The sequence below is a fragment of the Puma concolor genome, chromosome D4 (assembly GCF_028749965.1).
Source record: "Puma concolor isolate L17-30 chromosome D4, mPumCon1.1.hap2, whole genome shotgun sequence".
Classification (NCBI taxonomy): domain Eukaryota; kingdom Metazoa; phylum Chordata; class Mammalia; order Carnivora; family Felidae; genus Puma; species Puma concolor.
In genome coordinates this window covers 39,010,249-39,031,167 of record NC_141679.1, presented here as the reverse complement: position 1 = coordinate 39,031,167, position 20,919 = coordinate 39,010,249, and the positions used below count along the sequence as shown (strand labels likewise).

General features: G+C 40.4%; 1 protein-coding gene across 13 annotated transcripts in view; it reads left to right on the top strand.

Annotated features, from left to right (window-relative positions):
• Positions 1-20,919, top strand: part of MPDZ (multiple PDZ domain crumbs cell polarity complex component) — a 163,601-nt gene that overhangs the window by 126,031 nt on the left and 16,651 nt on the right. For 6 of the 13 annotated variants that reach the window (XM_086685295.1, XM_086685292.1, XM_086685304.1 and 3 more), the window contains 10 exons: positions 2,985-3,083; positions 3,828-3,899; positions 6,131-6,293; positions 8,103-8,299; positions 9,430-9,521; positions 9,742-9,832; positions 11,855-11,935; positions 19,412-19,504; positions 19,589-19,663; positions 20,396-20,567. In XM_086685295.1, coding sequence (XP_086541421.1) covers positions 2,985-3,083; positions 3,828-3,899; positions 6,131-6,293; positions 8,103-8,299; positions 9,430-9,521; positions 9,742-9,832; positions 11,855-11,935; positions 19,412-19,504; positions 19,589-19,663; positions 20,396-20,567 — 1,135 coding nt within the window. The remainder of the gene's footprint in view (positions 1-2,984; positions 3,084-3,827; positions 3,900-6,130; positions 6,294-8,102; positions 8,300-9,429; positions 9,522-9,741; positions 9,833-11,854; positions 11,936-19,411; positions 19,505-19,588; positions 19,664-20,395; positions 20,568-20,919) is intronic. The other 7 variants (XM_086685305.1, XM_086685302.1, XM_086685303.1 and 4 more) reach the window with 2 other exon arrangements.

The window sequence follows — 20,919 nt, the reverse complement described above, 5'->3', positions numbered from 1 at the left end:
TTAAGTTAAAACCATTTTTTTTGTACGTGGGTAGGTTTTATTCCTTTGTTTTATTTTTAATTTCCAAGTTGCATATCATGCAGGACAGTACTGTAAACTGCTGAATAGGATTCTTCATATTAGTTTTAAAAACTTAAACTGCAGACATTTCTTTCAATGCTGGTCACAGTTTCTAATGAGCTGGGAAGATATTTTCTCATACACCTGGAAAATACCGCTATTTTATTATCTGAGGTATAATGACTCTTGATTTTATAGCAGTTACTCCAGGATAAATCTTTCTTAGAGTGACATGTTTAGTCAAATTATGTGTGACAGGATTCAGAGTATGCTACCCCAAAATAGAGAATACTGAATATTTTAAGCCAAAGGAATTTAGGAAAAGGCAGGTGCTGGAAGGACTCAGACCTCCCCCTTCTCCCCTGATGCAGGTCCTAAAACCTTCCTCTGAGAGGCGCCCTCCCCATACCTGGAGGAAAGGAACATCCCTGCCTCCAAAGACAGAGGGACACTGGGAAGAATCTGAACGAAGAGACCTTCCTAAGTTTTCCTCAGTTTCCCCACTGTGTTCATACTTTTGTCCCATCATATTTTCCATGACTTTCCACTCTTAAGCAAACCTCCTGTAAAAAACCTCAAGTCTAACTATTGCTTCAGTTCTTCATTATCTAATGAAGGCTCTGTGTCATTCAGATCATGTGTCATGTGAAAGTTAACATTAAATCAACATAAGTACTTTTCTCTTGTTAATCCCATTTTTTATTACAGAGATCGAGCTGAGAACTTCAGATGAATAGGGGAAAGATATTTTTCCTCCTCTTCATACGCATTCAGCTTTGGGAAATCAGAATCACTTTTGCATTTAAAATGAGGTCTATTTTCAGTGGTTTACTTCCTTGTGGAAATAATCATGTTTCCAGTAATCTAAAGGGAAAAAAAAATCACCAATACAGAAGACTCTCTTAATGGAAAATGTTTTCTTTGTAGATACAATAAAACTTCAAAAAAATCCTGTACATAGGATGAAAAGATAGTCAATCTCTTTGGCACCTAGACTATTCAAGAATCAGAATTTCCCAGAACTGAGAATGATGATAATAATCCTCTTGATAATTAATAATATATTCTGTACTTATTGTTACTGACAGTTCCATCCGTTGGACCACGTGGTCATACCAAAGGGTGGACAGACCCTATTAATATGGACTAGAGAATGGTTTTGTCTTTCCTATGCTTTGTCTTAGTTAATGACATTTTCGTTTTTATCAGCCCTTCGAACTATAAGTAGAAGTTTCATCATTGATTTTTTAATAAAGAATATGGCCTGTTCCTATAAATCTCTTCATAGTAATAGATCTACCACTCCATTTGCTGTACTCATGCTGTACTTTATACTCTGCTATCAGGGCCAAATTCTAATCCTATGTAGGAGCTGCAAATTAAAAAAAAAAAAAAAAAGCAAAGCAGGAAAGGAGAGCTCTCATTAAATATTCCATTTCTTACCATTATGTTTTTTTTTATTATTCTATAGAATTATAAAGGAACTTTAAAACCCAAAAATTCCATGTATGAGGATCAGAAATAATTTCCACCTTCCATAGCATGGAATTATTTTGCCTAGAATATGATTTTAATCTCTGCCTAGTCATTTCTCCCACCCTTAATAAACGGTCGCGTTCCTTGGCATTCGTGATCTTTTCTTTTGTAAAGCAGGAGTTGACATTTAAACTGAAAAGCAGAGAGAAAGTTGAGATGAGCAGAAATGTCATTGTGCCCATTTCTTTTTCCCATCTTCCCTCTGTAGGAAAAACATTGCAGGAAGAGCAGATTGAAAGGGTAATGTGGCATAAGCTTTAGTACAGGCGTACTGAGGATAGAGCCTTTCCAGAGTATTCTCCCGTACAGGGTGGCGTCACATGACAACCTCTCCCTACTCTTGATGCTTGCCAGTAGGGCTTTTTTATAGACAGAAGTAACACAAACATTTAATTGGAGCCAAAATGAATTTTAAATGTCTGCAATTTCCCCTGAAAGATACAGTCAATAAAAGAAGAAGATAGCGGGTATGAAAAGAAGGAGAAGAATTTATTGTGCTAAGGAAATTACTTTCATTTTTTTTAAACTATGAAAATGCTAAATTCTATCTGGCAGTCATCCTGCCTTTAATACATATATTCAACTCCAGTAGTCCTAGCTCAGGGAGTATCTCAAGCAAGCCACAAAATCTGTGAGAAACACTCTAAGGCAGGACTTCAGTATATGCATAGCCTCATAAATTCCCTCTCATATGGGAACTTTTATAGGAAACTTTAAAAATCAATGTTTCTACCTCCACAAAAAAAAAAAGAAAAGGGCAGAAATAAAGAACACCGCTGTAGGGTGGTTCATTTATTTAAAATTGTTGATTTCCCTTTTTAAAGGGAAAAATCCTATTGACCTGATGTAACCTTAATATCCAATCTAAGTTTGAAAATTTTCCTTCCTGGGAAACAAGATAAAAGAATCATGAAGGTTACCAGTGAACTAGCAGACAAATGTTTAATTTGCATTCTGCAGCAGATAGACTGTTTCTTTTTTGTTTTACAATAGAAGCATACTTTGCTTTTTAAACGTAAACAAAAAACATTTATGGTTTTCGTCTTGAAACCTGTTTACTGGTATGCATGGGACATACATGAATATATAGATTGGGCAACGTGTATGTGCATCTGTCTGTGACAGTGAAAATAAAAGAAATGTGGTATCAGTTTCACCAACTCATATCCTACGTAGTTCGTGGCCAGATTTAGGTCGAGGTGTAGATCCAGATCGCTAGAGGTTAACCTTTAGTTCTAGACTGTTTAATAGGATGTTGCTCTTAATGACTAGATCTGACTGGATCTAGTAATTTCACACTGTTATTTAAATCAGTACTTTGTTCTTAAAACTTGAGTTGTTTTAAATATATTTCTTTTGCGCTCAGCGCCTCTTATGTTTCCTTTTAGAAATCCCCTTTGTCTTCCTTGCCGCACAACCTTTACCCTAAGTACAACTTCAGCAGCACTAACCCATTTGCTGATTCTCTTCAGTTCAACGCTGACAAGGTTGGATAATGCCATTGTCTTGCCATTCGTTGCCTTTTGCAAATGTTTCGTTCTTTGTTGTGCCTTTGTCCTAGTTCACTGTTTACTAAATTGGGGCAGGGAAAAAAAAAAAAAAAGCAAAACTGTGTGTTTGGAGTGGGCATGCAGATCCTTTCATAAGCACATTTTTTTTTGCCAGAGCATATTCATTTTTATAGCTGAAATTAGATGGCCCTTCTGAACAGTAAGGGAGAATCGTGAGTCCAGTGCCTTTCCTATATTTTGGTGTGAGTTAAATTTTCTGATACTTGAATTTTTGTTAGTTGCCAAATGTATGAAGTACTTTCACACATAATTTATTTAAAGCCTTGTATCGATTTAAATCCTTCTCAGACTTCTACAAGGTGGTCCTAAAAAAGCCCTTCTGTAAGTTAATCACTCCACAAATAATTGTGTGTATGCAGGAGTATGTTGAATATTCATAAAGTGTGTCCATATAAATGCCTGAATGAGGAAACATGCCCCTGTTTCACTGCTTGTAAACCTATACTTGGATAGTCTCATATTCCGATGAAATTATAAACCCAGAATTGAAACAAAAACTTACTTACAAGAATCTCTATATGATAATTTGATCATGATAAGGAAGAAAGCTCTCAACAGTTTCAGGAAGCATTTTATGAATATTCATTGGGTTTTCATGTTATTGTAATATGGATAACCAAAGATGTTGTATCTGAAGGAATATGTTTTCTGTTACTATAGGAATTACAGAATTCAAGTAGAGTTATCTTCCGTTGTTCCCCAACTAACCCTTTTGCTCCCACACCATTTAAGGTTTGTCTCAGTGTGAAATTTTCATGAGTAAGTAGGTGTGTTACCGTGTGCTATGTGTGTGTTACACTTGTGTGCATACATGGCATGGAGTGATCTCAAGTGCACTTTGCATTTTTTGCCAATGGAGGCTAAACAATCTCTGTTAAAGAATTGTATTTTCGTTAATAAATCTTAAGTGTCAACCACAAGCTAATTACATGATCTCATTCAGAAGGAGCGTGTTCGGGAGTAGTAAAATAGAACACCTAATCGCTTGCCCCTTTAGTAAATATAAATAACAGGCTTGTATTCCCTTTATGATGAGTCAGTAATGTGAGGACCCACCATTATAGTTTACTCACGGTATGAAAATGGTGTGCCTAAGTCAGTTCCTAAACAGTTTTTTAGGCAGATTTTGTTATTTTTAAGTAAAATAACAGCTCAGGAAAGATATGCAGCAAGATCTATAACGTTTGCATCCATAAATTTATTAAAATTATGGGAAATTTAAATCAGATTTTGTCCCCCTTTTTAAAAACCAAATGGGCTTAACCTATACTTGCTAATATTCTCTCTTGTTATAGAGAAGTTGTTTTTATTTTAACAAAAAAAGTAAATTCCATACTCCCCCCTCCCCCACTCCCTGCCTCCCCTGCCGCCCCTACCTTAGTATGTTAAATGAATCTTGTTTGTTTGTTGGACATTTTTATTTGTACGTTGTTGATTTGAGGGTTTTATGGCACAGTATTTGGGAAGATAACAAGGGTTTTGTTTGCAGTGGTAGTTTTTGTCTGGGTGGCCAGCTGTGTGTAAACCAAACATTTGAACACAGTAGATTCTGTCACTTGAAAATCTATTGCCTATAAGTCTCTACCAATGAGCTCTCTGTTACTTTGCCAGAAAAATAGTAATTGATATTTATTAGGTTCATTTTGGGGCAGCTTAGCATCCTAATGTGGTTTCTGAATCAACAAAGAAAGATCACCTTCAGTGCTATATAGTTGTAGTATTAGGTGTATTTTGTAGTATTCTGGTTCTTGACACGAGTTAACAATTTCTAACTATTTGTGCATGCTTATCATCTGATGTGTTCTATAGGAAGTTTTTTTTTTTTCCATCAAAATCTTTTTCCAGATCCACACATATGAAATGAGGTATATCAGAGGGATTTTTGTATGAAAAAAAGGTAAAATAAGAATAGGAAAAATGTTGATTCAAGGCATCAGGGACAGCTTCATACCATGGTTAGAACTTTAAGTGGGTATCTCTGAGCGTTGGATTAGGTACTAACTATGGAAGTTGGAGGAGACAGCATGGCATAATGGAAAGTGCATTGGATTAAGAACTAAAAGAAATCTAGTACCGGTGTGCTTTTGAACAACATCATCTCATGGCCTCAGGTCTTTCATCTGCAAAATGAGTAAAATGAGCTCGGTGACTTCTAGGCCTTTCCAAATGTAATATTCTATTTGATAATCTGCAATATAAGAGCTTGATACCAAGCCCTTTTTTTGAAGTAGGACCGATAGCCCCAAGTGACAGCAAGTATGCCGTACTCTGGGTTTGTATGAAGTGGTCTCTTGTGTTTTCTCACTTACCTTGTGAACTCCCTTGGCAAGGGAATGATGGGGCCGTCCCTTAAAACCTGCTCCTCAGATCTGAGTCTGTACGCTCTGTGCTAACAAACCAGCTCCCCTGGTAGATGAGCCTGCATGTGTAATGCTCATTTTCATGGGTTTGTTAAGAGAGTCATTTGGAGAGAGGATTCAGGTAGCGATGAAGAATTCTTTATATATAGTCTGACTGCCAGCCTTTGAACGCCTTTCATTGTTTGATTAACTTATTTGTTCATTTTTTTTTTCCAATTTCTTGGAAGACTTTTCTAGACACACAAAATCTCGCCTAGACCCCTGCATATTTATGAAAACTTTTCAATGAGAATTTTTTTCCAAAAGGGGAAGTTTGCACAGTCTTTTTCTATCTTGTCATTTAAGCCTTCAAATTGAAAAAAATCATTGGCCTAAAATACCAAATAATAGTTTAATGAATTATACTTTTTTATTATATATTATGCTATTTTTTACTATATTTAAACTTTACCTGAATCCTGTCTACCATTGTATATACATTTTTTGATTATATATGTGTTAGATATTTTAAAGCCCGTTTTTGACATTATACTTTTATTTCTTTTACTTAAGTTGGTCTTCCTTAGACTGCACATACCCACTGTATTCTTCTTGTTCCCGCAGGCACCCAGTCAGTCAGAATCAGAGCCGGAAAAGGCTCCATTGTGCAATGTGCCTCCACCCCCTTCTTCAGCGTCTAAAGAAATGAGCAGCGATCATACACAGTCATCCACAAGCAAAGTCTCAGAAGATGTGGACAAAGAGGATGAGTTTGGTTACAGCTGGAGTAAGTTGTCTTTTGTGATGCATTCAGTTATAATAGCGACATTAAAGTAGCTCTGGGTTTCTCAAGGCTTATGCCCTGGGTGGATAAGTATGTTTCAGCTTTAGTTATATATACTGCAATTTTGTTTGGAAAAAATACTGTTTGTTTTGCCTGGATACAGCCCACATTCCCAAAGCATGAAATCATATTCTTCCTTTCCTCTAACCGAACGTTCCTGCTAAGCCCATTTTGCCATTTGTATGAGCATTAAAGAGGGCAGGGCACTCTCTCAGAACCTAGTACAGGATCCGCCACCTTGTGGTCTTGAACAAGTCATTGCCCCTCTCCAGACCTCACATTCCTCATTGTAAAGTCTGGTTGCTGTTCATATTTTGCCTTGAACTCTGGTATTGTCTTGCCTAGGGTGGTAGCGTAGTATGTGTTGAGATAAAAACTTGGGGCCTTTGGCAAGTTGTTTAACTGCCTCTAAGTTTTTGCCCAGTGGCTATATCTCTTTTGAAAATTCAGTCCTCACCTCAGGTTGCTAACATCAAATTTGATAATGTCTGAGGAGTGCAAACCACAATGTCTGAAGCACAGGAAGCATTCAAAGGCAGCTATTCTTAGGATCATTGGGGTGTCTGTTTTTCTAATGAAAGAAGCCTTTTCATAAGGAAATATTAAACATTTAGTGAAAAGTTACTCATGTATCAGTGCTTTAAGAAGTTCTGTTTTAAAAAATATAATTCCTTTAAGAAAGCCGTGGTATATGCTTTTAGGAAGCACAGGGTATAAACTTTGTGCCGCTGGATTCTAGAAGGAATCAGGAAATGGCAGTTTATGAAGTTGGCGCAGGTAAGAATCAATATGGAATGCAAGACATCAGCTGTGTAGTAACATTTTCTAAGAGAAGATTTGTAAAGTTTGCAGTTTTCTAAGTCTGTTTTCAATAAAATAAGAGTATATTGCTAATCCGTTGAGGTGGCCAGAATATACTCTGAAGAAAACATGAAAGGGAATATCATGTCACAAGCTACCCCAATACTTAAGGGCTTAAGGAAACAGTTTATTACTGTGTTGTGGTGTTGTGGTCGACTGGGCTCAGCTGGACTGGGCCTTAAGGGTAGCTCACTCGCATGGCTAGAAATCTGTGTTGGCTCCTGGCTGGTTGTTCATCTGGGCCTGTGGCCTAGGGCACCTCCATGTAGCCTTGCCCTCTCAGATTCAAGAATAAATTGTACCTCTTGAACATGTGGGATGGGAGAGTTGAATGGTCTCATCTAGTGAAGACATGGGTCCTAAATCTGAGACGTGTACATTGATTTGTCCTGGCCTAATGGCTCTGTGCAATAAGACAATGCATCCTCTTTATTCTGGGTGTATGTACCAAGCAGCTGCCCAACATGGTGTGACACACATAGGCCAGTTTTTCTATGGGAGAGATGTCTCCACTGATCAGTGAAGATAAATCCTTCACTGAGAAGAATGTTCTCTTCTCTGTGAATGATAAACTAGTGCTTTGTTTTAATCAGAGTCTTTTGAGAGTTGGTTAATAATGAATCTCTTGGGCCTGATCACCCAGATGAACTGATTAATTAGACATGATACTGTCTGCACACTAGATGCAAAGGAATTCCTCAGAGTTTGGGTACTCCAGGAACCCAGTCTTGACGCCTAGGGGACCAGATTTTTCTTAGCTTTCCTTAACTGCCAAGGATTTACATTTTGGTCCAAGTAATGCTCTTTTGAAGCCAGATGACCCTCCATAGTAAAACATCTGGCTGTGAATTAACCTATAATTTGTTGTTGTTGTTGTTTTGTTGTGCGTAGAAAATATCAGAGAGCGTTATGGAACCCTAACAGGAGAGCTCCATATGATTGAACTGGAGAAAGGTCGTAGTGGTTTGGGTCTAAGTCTTGCTGGAAACAAAGACCGATCCAGGATGAGTGTCTTTATAGTGGGGATCGATCCAAATGGAGCAGCTGGGAAAGATGGTCGACTGCAGATTGCAGACGAGCTTCTAGAGGTAAATTCTTAATGGAAAATGCTGAATTCATTGCTGAATTGGTGCACTGGAGTCATCAGTTTCCAGAAAATCCACCCGGGCCTCATATGGTGACTGAGAAAACTGTTGCTTGCCTAATAAAATAGATGTGCTGCAGCAAGTTTGGCTCTAAACCAAATCTCTGCTAAGTAGAGTCCATGTTCCCATTAACTTCCATTAAAAGGTTGTGACTGTGTCGCACCAGAAACAATTTTTGCCCCAAGACAGTAATAAAGATCACACTTCAAAAACATTTTTTTGTGTGCTGCATTTTTATTAGGAGCTTTTGAAAAGCCAAACGACCAATCACTCCTTAGTAATGAGATTGACCCACTGGACGTTCTGGAAGTTGAATTCCTAATGGTAGAAGCGATAGGGGTCGGGTGAGGTGGGGTCAAGGTTAAGGCTAAATAACAAAAACAATAACTCAGCCCTCCGAACCAAATAAATTTGTGGACCAGATTTTATAGTGTTTAGAATCACATGTGCTTGTTTTGTTTGTCCTTGCCTCCTGGAGGCTGGGATCCACGTGTCTTTATATTGCCTTAATACTCTTCCTTGCACTCCTGTGCTTCTCCCTTGGCCAGCAAGGCTCAGTCAGCAGGGGCTAAGTGACTAGATGACGGGAAGTTTCCATTAGGTTCTGTTCTGCTTGGGCACGTTCTGCTTCCCAAATCCCTGGTCTGCCGGAGTGCTTCTCCCAGCGGCCAATCCCAGGGCCTGATTCTTGAGACTAACTAAGATCTGCGACCACACGGACTTCCCTTGATGATCTGCGGAGGTCACTAGTGCTTCCAGGAGAGCCCTTGCTTTGACAGAACATGCTGGAACCCCAGTGCCCTCCAGGAAGCTTGCTGTGCTTTTTTTTTACAGTCCAAGTGCTGCCTCTGTTGTCTATGGGGATCACACTACACACACGTCATCGTAACGTCAGCTTCAAACATGAGCTTTTCTTTACTCTCCTTCAGAGTTAGGTTCATGTTCTTGGAAGAGACATACATATAATATTTTATAGGAAGAAAAAAAATGACCTGTATATTAGCTAGATAAGGTGATAAGAAATGAGCAAAATTAAAATTTCAGGCTCAATTAATGCTATTTGTTTCTCATAGATCAATGGTCAAATTTTATATGGAAGAAGTCATCAGAATGCTTCTTCAATCATTAAATGTGCCCCTTCTAAAGTAAAAATAATTTTTATCAGGTAAGCACTTTCTTTTTCTGGTTTACTAAGTATTTTTGATTAGGCTTTCAATTCAGCGTTCTTTTGAATGAAAATAAGACATTTATAAATGTATGAGTGTTATAGTCCAAAGTCTTTGAGGTTGCAGAATTTTCTCTAATAATCCTTCTGAGTCCTCAAGTAAAAGAATGAATATAATATGAATCATTATGCTATGATAGGTCAATACTCTTTCTTTTAGAAATAAAGATGCGGTGAGTCAGATGGCTGTATGTCCTGGAAATACAGTAGAACCTTTGCCTTCTACCTCAGAGAATTCTCAGAATAAGGAGGTATGTATTTTCTGTATTGGGTATTGGCCCCCAAGGAGTTTATAGCCTAGTACAAGAAACACTCCTGTAAATAGGCACACTGCTTATGTGGAGGCCACTAGTGGCATCTGCATGGGGAATAACGAAAGTAGAAAAAGTTGTCAAGTCTCCTTCTGGAGAGAGACAATGACCCCCTAGGGGAAGTGACACATGAAGTGTATGTCGGAAGTAGAAGATGTGGGGGGGGCAAAAACCTTCCAAACTGAGGGCATGCACTGAGGAATGGCGTGTGGACTCTGGCTGATGCAAGGAATGTAAGTCACAGGGCATCACTGAATAGTGGGAGCGGGGGAGCGGGTTCCCGGTGAGGAAAGGGTCACTGAGAGAGAGGAGATAGGGTCAGACCATGGGACTCACGATGGAAACTTTGTCTTTGAGGCCTTGGGGACCTCAGTAAGAATTGTATTTTGAAATACTTCTTTGGAAATGGCACAGAGAAAAATCAGAGGTTGCAGGGAAGAGATGATAAACTTAAGAGGAGGAGGAGGGGGGAAGGGAGGGGGAGGAAGAAGAAGAAGAAGAAAAGAAAGAAATGGTTATGTCAGAAGTTTCAGAAGTTTAGGATCCACCTTAGTGTCACCTTATCCCTGACTAAATGTACTCAGTGAGGAACAGTGAGTGGTTGACGATCTGTTTGTCCAACAAGCACTTGCTGAGTATCTGCCTTGTGTCTGGTGCTGCTTTGGGGGCTGGAAATGGGCTGGTGAAGGACACAGACAAGATGTAGCAAGGTTTGGGTTGGCTCACTTGGTGACTTGGTGGATGGCTGACTTTTACCAAAAAGAATATTAAAAAGCAGATAGCTGTAAAAGTGGAAAACATTCTATTTGAGGCTGCTTGAGAACGAAGTGCCTGTTGAAGAGCCCGGGAGAAGTGTACATGGGGACACTGGGTCTAGAGTTTAGAGAGGAATTCCCTTAGATGCAGATTTGTCATTTGTTAGCCACAGGAGCTGAGGCTCTTATGTACAGAAAACACTTAGAAAGAAGAAGAAGGCCAAGGTCAGAATTATTTAATAGCAATAAGGAGGAAGCCTAACAAAGAGTGCTCAGAGGTAATGAGGAAGGACCAGCGGGCATGTTGCATAGCAGCCAAAGGGTGCATTCTCCAGTCTTGAGTGTGGCAAAGAGGTCAAATGAGGAGATGACTAAAGAGAGTCCATTGGACCTGGTAGCCAGGTGATTACTGGTGTTTTTTGAGAGAGCAAATGGTGGCTAAAAAATTAGGAAAGAGAAGGCAGTGGCCAGATGGTGAGTCTAGAATTTGGAGTTTTTGGTGGGAGTTCTGATGTGGTAAAGCTTCCAATACTTGTTTAGGATGAGTGAAAGGAGGCATAGAGAATGAAGAGCATAAAATGAGAGAAGGCGTGATGATCGTGGTGGAAGAAGGTGCAGATACGGAAACACTGTCCCCTAAAGGAGCGTACAAACACTGAGCGCGTTGGTACCTGATGCAGGCCGCTCGTTCTGGTGAACTGGGCAGTCATTCACAGTGGTGCACCGAGCGAGTGATTTCTCAAGATTAGAAAGGAGAAAATTTTCTTTTCATGTGAATGGTGCTGCGTATATCCCTTAGGAAAATGGAATGTTTTAATAATTTTCAAGTAAAACGTTTAATAGCTCCCAAATTCGCTTGATGACTAACAGAGTGAAAAGGAGTGAATGGCGCCTCTGCTCGTGTTCTGTGTTTAAAAAGCGAGTTTCGCCACTTGGTAGCTGGGTCGCTGTTAGATTTCACTGAGAGGAAACGCAGGCAGTCTTGAGAGCCGCTTTGTGCCTAAAACAATTGCTTTGTGGTCTAAAACAATTGCTGTCTAATCACGCCTTCTTAGTATTTTGAAGAGAGTCTAATGTTCATAAACGTCATGAAATGTTAGAATAATAACGAATTCTAATATGTGAAACAGTTTTGATGAAGTGGCCCTTATTAAGCAAAAATACATAACACTCGGTTGTCTATTTTGCCGTTCTTTCCCTGTGTCAGGCCGAACCAAGTGTGACTACTTCTGAGGTACCTGTGGACCTCTGTTCATTCACAAACGTGCAGCATCTGGAGCTTCCCAAGGTAAGTCTGCTTTGCGTTGGAATGAAAAGGTGTGAGCACCTTCACACCAGTGGTCTAATTTACTGGCTGTCAGAAGTGTGCTGTCTAGACCAGCAGCATCAGCATCACCTGGGATCTTGTTAGAAATGCAGCCGCTTGGGCCCGCCCACACCTATGGAATGAGAAACCCTGGGGGTGGACCGCGGTTTGGATTTTTATAAGCCTTCTTGGCGATTCCGGCGCACACGGAAGTTTGAGAATTACCGTGTTAATTGATACTTTAGCAGGGACTAAGCTTTTCCTGCCTTTAGGATTATCTCCCAGCATGACGGTTAGCAGTCTCTGCTCTGATACATTCACCAAAGACCTGCTGTGGAGGAAATAAAAAGAATAAAGAAACAAGTTATAGTCTTTGTGCTTCATAAAACCGAAAGCTCCAATTACTAGAAGTTTCACTGATAACATCAGCGAAGTATTTACTTTTGAAAAGATCTGAACCTTTGGTTCAAATGACCACTTCAAAGAAGTGGTTTCCTGAACAGAAGCCTAGAAATGCTTTCAGGTGCTGCGGGCTCATGCTGGAATACAGGCAGGCAGTAGGTGAAGGAGAACACAGAGCCCCTGAGGTGCTCAGGGAGAAGGGGAAGGTGGCGGGGCGGTGGGATATTTGCCATGGGCGGAAAGAAGAGAAGTGGTCCATACGCCAGTCTTCAGCGATGAGGCAGGGCAGTGTGATGCTTACCGCCTGGGCTCCAGAGTCTGTCTGTCCACCTTCGATCCTTGCTTCGTCAGGTACACACCTGACACATTACGCGATCTTCCTTTGCCTCCGTTTTCTCACCAGTAAATTGGAGATGATACTATCACCTTTGACCTAGTTTTAGAGGTTAAATAAGTTGTGTGTAAGGAGTTGGCATAACGCCTGGCACACAGCCAGTCTTTGTTAAGTATTTGCGAGGGGTGGGGTGGAGGAAGGCTGTGGCTCTTGATTTTGTTTCTTTTTTTCAATAAATAACCATGAGCAAAATGGTTTGCCCTGGTCCTGTCATTTACAGTACACGTAGAAGAAGTCATTATTATGCACAATTTGTCTCCTGGTAGAAGGAGAAGTACGTCAAGTCATTAAAGTTTTTGCCTTTTCTACTGAGAAGTTCGTACACTTCAGGAACCCCTTGCTCTGTTGCCATGTAAGAGAGAGGATACCTTTCTTTCTCTCCTGCTGGTTTCAGATTGAGTTTCCTTTTCCTCCTAAATCCTGAAGTGTCAGAATTTATAGTATTTAACAGTGCAGTTATTTCCCTACAATTTGTTAATTATGAAGCATTTAAATGTAGGCTGGATTCATTATACTATGTGCTTTTTTTAAAATATGGGTTTATCGTATCTTTAGAAAAGCCCAAAATAATATATATTTTTTACAAGTACCTTTCATGGCACTGATTTAATTTATTTACCGAGGGTTTAGAATATGAGTACCCAGGAAGTGTTGGGGGAATGACCCAGCTAAACAGATGAATAAGGAACAGAACCCAGTAGCAGCTGAACAGGCAGATTTAGAGCCAAACCTTCCGAGTCGGAGCCCTCTTTGGCCTCTTACAGGCTGGGACCTTGGATAGGGTTCTTAATCTGGAAAACTTCCCCTCTACCAAATGGAGATGATGGTAGTGCTCGCCTCATAGAGTTGTACTGGGAATGAAATGTATGTTGTGTGAAGAGTCTAGAACCTTGCACACATACATCAACACTGCCTGTTTTTGTTGTTGTTGTTGATGTTGTTTTTATTGTTATTAGCAAGGAATAAGCTGGCAGAGAGGGAGATGTCTAACTGCTTGTTGGCACTGTTTTTTTGTGATGCTTTCTCCTCCTGCCTCAGGCTACCTGATGAAGGTGTTCTTTAGATGTTTAATCGTCCTAATCCCCTGTTCAGAATCTTTCAAGGACTTCCATTCCCAGACAGATAAAGTCTCTTGACCTGGCATTCAGCAGTGGGGTGGACAGAGGTCTGCTTTGTCCGAAGCCCTTCTGAGTGATCTCCCATAAATCACTTGGAAGCTTGATATCACTGGTCCCCGCTCTCCTCTTCTGTAGATGGGGCTGCTTGTTTCAGGGGTTACTTCTGAGATTCTTCAAGCTAATGGACAAGCTGCCCTCATTCTACAGCAGCTTAAGAGCTATTCTCTGTCTTTAGCCTACTGCTGATTTATTCAGCAGTTGTCTAACATGTACACTTCCCTTTCTGAAATAGTTGCTGTGGGGGAAACCTAAGAACTCAGAAGAATGTCAGATTTTATTGCCCACAGAAAGCTTCTGATTATATGTCGACTTCAAACACATCTAAAGCTCGGTAACTGAAATGTGTTCATTGATGAAAGCCAAAGTGAATAAAGGGGAATATTCAAGGATCTTTTAAGATCAGCTGACAGAAGAAGCAATCAACTATGACTTAAAATGTGGGCTTTTGGAGCCACTTGACTTTTCTGGGCCTCAGTTTCCTTACCTACAGTATAGGGAAATAATAATACCTTTATATTGGAAGTATTTTTGTAAAGATTAAACGAAAGAATTTGTATAAAGCACTTAGTGTGGTGTGTAAATGTGATGTGTCTCCTGATCATATGGGGGCCCCCGCATGTGGGGGGACGATCTGGTGGAAGCCAATGGCACAGGTGGTAAAAGCATTTACTTGTAGTAGAACAAGGAAGATAGAAATTTATTGAACACGCCGCAGGAGAGCAGTAGGCAGGGCAGCAAAGGAGAGGCTGTCTGCAACCAGGGAGGGACTGGGGGCCATAGTTAAAGTGAGAAGGTGAGGAGGTAAGGCAACAAATGGAATTTTCCCTGTTTTGGTAACTGTGCCTGGTTATAAGTAGCCTATTGGTTAGTTAGGGCCTGTGGATATTTTGAGGGGGGGGGGTCACTTGATGAGCCTGCCTGTATTCAGCCAGGGGGTCGCTGTGGGCTCTTTCTACATTCCGTCACCCAAGCCTGTTTGCCTAAAGCGGCCTTTACACTTGGCACAGTTTGAGTTATTATTTGCAAGTTAATATTTTAACCATGAGGTTCTGAATACTCCACAGAATGTAGCCTTGGAGGAAGCCCTTGCTAAAAATGACATGTTAAGAGACGGCATATGGTATAAGCCTGTCCACTCTGAACCCCATTATTAGTCGACTCTGGGAAGAAAATGCAAGAAAGCAAAGAAGGGAGAATTAACCAATCTTCTAGCATTCATACATCATCTGCAGTTCTTTGTCCTTTATATTCCCAGTATTTTGAAAAATTACGTTTATTTGAAAAAAATTAAAGGTAAAGTCACACGTGCACTGCGTTCTGTACTTCTCAGCAACCCTGTGCGATTGGTTTGGCTTTTCCCACTTGTAACAGTTCCCATAACTCAAAATGCTACCTACCGCTAGAACTTAAACTCTAGTCTTACATTTGCCATTCCTTGTTTCAACTTGCAACCGGGGCCCATTCACCTTTCCAAAAGACCTGTGTCTTATGAGTCTTCTACTTCATTCAGACTGACTTGTATCAAGAGCCGATGGAGATTTATTTTGAGAATTCATCCCTCCTTGCCTCTGCACTTGGGATTCCCTTCTGCTTTCTTTTAGCTTATCTACACCCTGGATAACTCAAGACCTAGTTTAATCTAATGCCTGTTTATTTTGACATACCCCTTCAACATTCTGGCCTATGTAATGCTTACTAGTAATATCTTCATTTATTTGTCATTTAACGAATCATAGCTCAAGAGCATGTCTCTTACAGTAAACATCCATGTGGGTAAATTTTCTGTATGTCTCTATTGCAAACACGTTAAAAAGGGAGAAACTGCCGTACTTTTTCTCCCATTACAAGTGGGGGGTTACATAGTATGGGGTACCATAGTTCATGCCGAGTATGCGAGGAGGAGGAATGCACAGATGCTTACATGCCACGTGTGCACAAAGGAAAGATGTCAAGTGTACTTGAAGAGTACAAGGAGGGGAGAATAGTTTTTGTTACTGTTTCAAAACAGAAATTATAGTAACAGGTCATTTCTAGTTCTGTTTCGACTTCTTAAACACTTGAGACAGGTTGATTATCTTTTTTTTTCTTTTTAATCCCCCCCTTTTGAAGTGAGAAAATAGAAGTATAAACAAAGTTTATAATGTATATAATCTGAACCCTTAGTGTTGACTGAAATGCCAGTTGTTTATCAGACGAAATATTTTTGATTAAAGAAAGATTGATTTTTTAGTACACATTGTCCTAGGACAGTACCTATACATCAAAGCAGGTGACAACCTTACATGGTTGTCAGAGATAGGTTTCGTGTCCACACAGTTTTGTAGGCTAAAAGTCTTCAAATAGCATTGAGAATTTTGGGGGGAATGTTCCCAACTTCAAAATAGCTCTCCTGACAATAATAGGAGTTTAGCTTTGTTGCACTTTTAATTCTTGTTCACTCTTTTCTAGCTGTTTAATTATACAACTGTTGCTCCATAAATAATTTGGTCCCTTAATTTGTTTCACCTTCTCTGTATGGTGGTGTTTTAATAACTGGCTCAGAACAGTGTTTCTCAGCTCTTTTTCTGTTAAGTACTGTATGTACTGTGGCAGAAGTGAGGTGGAGAGCTAAGCAGTTAGCTAAGACATTGCTCTCATGCCCTGTTATCCTTTACCCATGTTTTATCCTGTTCTTCTGATACCAGTAACGTCTGTATATATGTATACACATGCTTATTTTTATAGGACTCCAGGTGGAATTGGAACATTCTGCATTTGCAGATGTGCAGCTTATTGTTCCTTTTAGGACTCTGCCTGTTGCCAGTAACAAAAACAACAACAAGAAAAACCAACTTCCTCCGACAGGCTTAGTCAAAGAAGGGGATTTATGGGCTCGGGTGACTGGGCAGCGATCCTCAGGGATAGTTGATCCTGTGGCTCCGTCGTGTCGTCAAGAACCAGTTCTTCTCCTCCCTGCACAGCCGTGAAGGGTCAGCGGTATCCCCGGGCTGGTCTTCTCTCAGTTTTACAACGGCTGCCAACCACAGTTGGGGTCATGTGCCACTTCTTCCACGTGCAGGGTGGGGGCAGAGTGGCTGTCCCAAAATGCTGAGCACAAGTCCTGAGACCCGTGCTGTTAAGCCAGTTCAGATCCCGTGCCTGTGCATGTGAGTGGGGGAGGAGCAGAGAGAGAGGGAGACACGGAATCTGAGGCAGGCTCCAGGCTCTGAGCTGTCAGCATAGAGCCTGACGCAGGGCTTGGACACACAAACCGTGAGATCAGGACCTCAGCCGAAGTCGGATGCTTAACCTACTGAGCCACCCAGACACCCCTGTATATATATTTTAAAACCACCACCCAACACGTAGACAGAGAGGAAGAGAGCCAGCAAGACAGAGAGAGAGAGAGAGTGTGTGTGCTCCTGTATGTTATTTGAGGCAGCAGGGGGAATGGGGCTGGATATTCTTTAAAACAAATGTATGAGCTTATACAAAAGAGTAAGATGAGAATGGGCATTAAGCAAACAACCAGCAAATGCTCACTGTACTAGTAAAATACTTTCCTGACTGCAGGTAAGTGAATAGGCAATAATAGAATCAAATCCCAGAGTTGAGTACATACAATCATTGTAGATACAGAGTAATACTCAAACAAATATTTCTTTGTGGTGATAGGAAAGACCATTGGTGTAGAAAATCCCAAATAGAATGTTTAACTATATTAGATGCACTTGGCATTGGCATTGGGATTTTATCTTTTTGGTAGCACATTCACCTTCCTACTCATTAATCCTGATTCTTTTACCACTAAATCAGGATTCAGGTCTCAAAATCCTGGCAAGTTGAGAGAATTTATCTGGAGTAAATCCAGTTACATTCTGTAGAGTAACAAGCAGAAGGAACGTACACTGTATATAGTGCATCAAGTTTTCGATCCCTTTCTTATTACATCCGATCCTCAGAGCAATGTCATGGTTGGGCAGGAACAGCATGGGTTTGAATTGTGTGGGTCCATTTATATGTGGGCATTTTTGATAATAAAGGATAGTACTGCAGTTTATTTTCTCTTCCTTATGATTTTCTTAACATTCTCTTCTCTCTAGCTTACTTCATCTGAAGACACAGTATACAATGCATATAACATGCAAAATGCGTTACTCAGCCATTTATGTTATCGATAATAAGGCTTCCATTCTGTGGTAGGCTGTTGGTAGTTCAGCTTTGGAGGAGTCAGCAGTCACGCATGGGTTTGCACCTGTGCAGAGGGGGATCAGCTCCCCAGCCCCCATGTTGTTCAAGGGTCACCTGCATCATTACTCCTTTCTTCAGATGAGAAAATTGAGGTTCAGACATGTTATGTGGCTTATCCAAACTCCTGCAGGTAGGCAGAAAGTAAATTAGAACTGAGCTCTTCTCACCCCAGAAGTGCAATTTTCTCTGTCTTACGCATGTGACTGATTGTCTGGAAAGAGAGCAGTGGTAGAGAGAGATGCCCAGTGACAGTCTGAAAGTCTACAATGAATAGTCTACCTCAGAAAAGCACAGTGTTGATAGTCTTTCAAATGGCTGTGCGACCTTACCTGGTGTCATGGTCATGGTCCTAAAGGCCCGATGGCTTGGTTGGCTCTCATGTGTACATGTCGTAGAAATCACAGCAAGATTTCCCTTTCCCTCTTTTGCTTTACATTTGCTTTACAGTTTACATTTCTGGGTAGAAACTACAATGAAAAAGGTTGCTAGCTCTAACCAGAATGAAAATATCCAAAACCCTATTTTAATGTTATTAATGTAAACATTAAAGAAATGTAAAAGCCAATACTATTGAACATTTGGTCTTGATAAAAGAAAATGTGGAAAATATAGACAAAACACGGATGGCTCTCTAGGCTTGGCAGGTTTTCAGTGCACGTCTTTGGGCTCAGGGTTGAGAGTGTTTTCACTCTGCACCAAATCAAAACACAAGTGTCTGGGGAAACAACGCTGGGCATTCAGCCCCAGAAAGGACAGAGCACGTAGAAGTAATTGCAGTCTGTCTGCTCCAGGAAGAAGGGCAGGATGAAGGGGCCAGTTTGGGTTGTTATTTCTAAGTTGTAGGCCACAAAGAGGAAAGCAGGATACTTTGATTTGGTTTTAAATGACTTATGCCGTCAGCCAGTTACACAGAACTACATTGGCAAATGTTGTATGTTTATTGAGTTATTGAATGCATTTTGTTCCCTGGATATTTTTCTAAAGTTACTGGAGATGTGTAACTGGATATATATGCTAAATATACTAGAAACAGTATACATATGGGAGGAATGAATACATTTGAATAGTTGATGGAAGAGAATTCCTTCCCATTAAAAAACTTGAAAGTTTGCTTAAGAGATTTTTATTAATGAACTTTAGAATGGCTGTAATCAGTTTTCTAGGAAGATAATGTTTAGAAGTTATGGCCACATAGCTTTCCTTTCGATAAATTTAATCTGTTTCAAGTCTTCTAAGTTGTTCCTATTTCTCTAGGATCAAGGGGGTTTGGGCATTGCTATCAGTGAAGAAGATACGCTCAGCGGAGTCATCATAAAGAGTCTGACAGAACACGGGGCAGCAGCCAAGGTGAGGCTTTCTCACGGTCATAAAGTGGTGGAGAAGGGAATTACTTCTATAAGATCGCCCCAAATCGTACATGTTTCCATTCAGGATGGACGGCTGAAAGTTGGAGATCAGATATTGGCTGTAGATGATGAAGTTGTTGTTGGCTATCCTGTTGAAAAGGTACTTTTCCAAAAGAAAGCAAATAACGCTGTAAACCCGTCCGTGGGCATGGCCAGTGTTTGTGTGTGTCTGTGTGTATGTGATCATAGGGAATTGGGACCATGTAGCTATGTTAGACTGATGTCGTTAAGGAAGAAAAGAGATTATTTGGAAATCCTCCAGTTTCTGTTTTCTATTTTCCGATGGAATGATGTTAAGATATTTTCTCTTGCCTAGTAAGTCCGGTGTTCAGTGGATGTTTTTGATAAATATCATTTCCATTTTCCCTTAGAAAAACTTGCATTTCTAAATAAAGATCAACTTAGTGTTAAGATCAAAGGAATTTTTATGAATATTTGCTCCAATAAATATTCCCTATGTCTGTACTTACTAGTAGACTCACTTAGGCCTTTCATACATAAGTGCTAGAAAAAAAGCTGTGTTTCTTGTGAGATTTGGTGTGCAAATGTTTTTGTTTCTACATTGGCCAGCAAGAAGCTTAAATCATTTTTTAAATTCAGTTTTAATAATTGTCTAAGGTTGGACCCTTTAACCCATGCGTCTGTATTCTCACTTTCCCTTTGGCTTAGTTCTTTGGTTGCATCGTTTTCCTTACTCTGAAACTACAACCATTCTTTCTTGACTCCTCAAGTTCTGACAAGGAAAGAGATTCCAACTATAATAGTGACTTACTGGTATGTCTACTAATTTGCTTTTGAATTTTGTTTCCCTGCCATACCGACACCCCGCCAGTTCATTAGCCTTTTGAAAACAGCAAAGACAACAGTGAAACTTACCATTCGTGCTGAGAATCCAGACTCCCAGGCTGTTGCTTCAGCAGCTGGTACAGCCAGTGGAGAAAAGAGCAGCTCCTTGTCTCCGATGCCCCCAGCTTCTGGCTCCCCGGAACCGGAGTCCATCCGAAGTAAGGGCTTGTATTGTGCACTTAACCTCAGAGCTGGTTCCTACTTGGGAGCCACCTGCCTGTATGTAACTCACTGTTTGGAAGGCCGTAGACAGGGAACACTTTGGTGACAAGATGGTATAAAGAGATGAGCTCCTGAAGAAAGAGTGCTGGACTTCCAGGCAGGGAGTCTGTGGGCTGTACGCTAACCAGCCATACGGGCTTGGGAAACCCATCCAGCCACTCTGAGCCTCAGCTGCTTCCTCTCTAAAGCAAGGCAATGACACTCTTTGCTCTCCAAGGATCTTTTGCTGAAGGTACCTGTGATTCTGGGTGTTTGACTAATGAAGTAAAGAACATTTGGAATATCCCC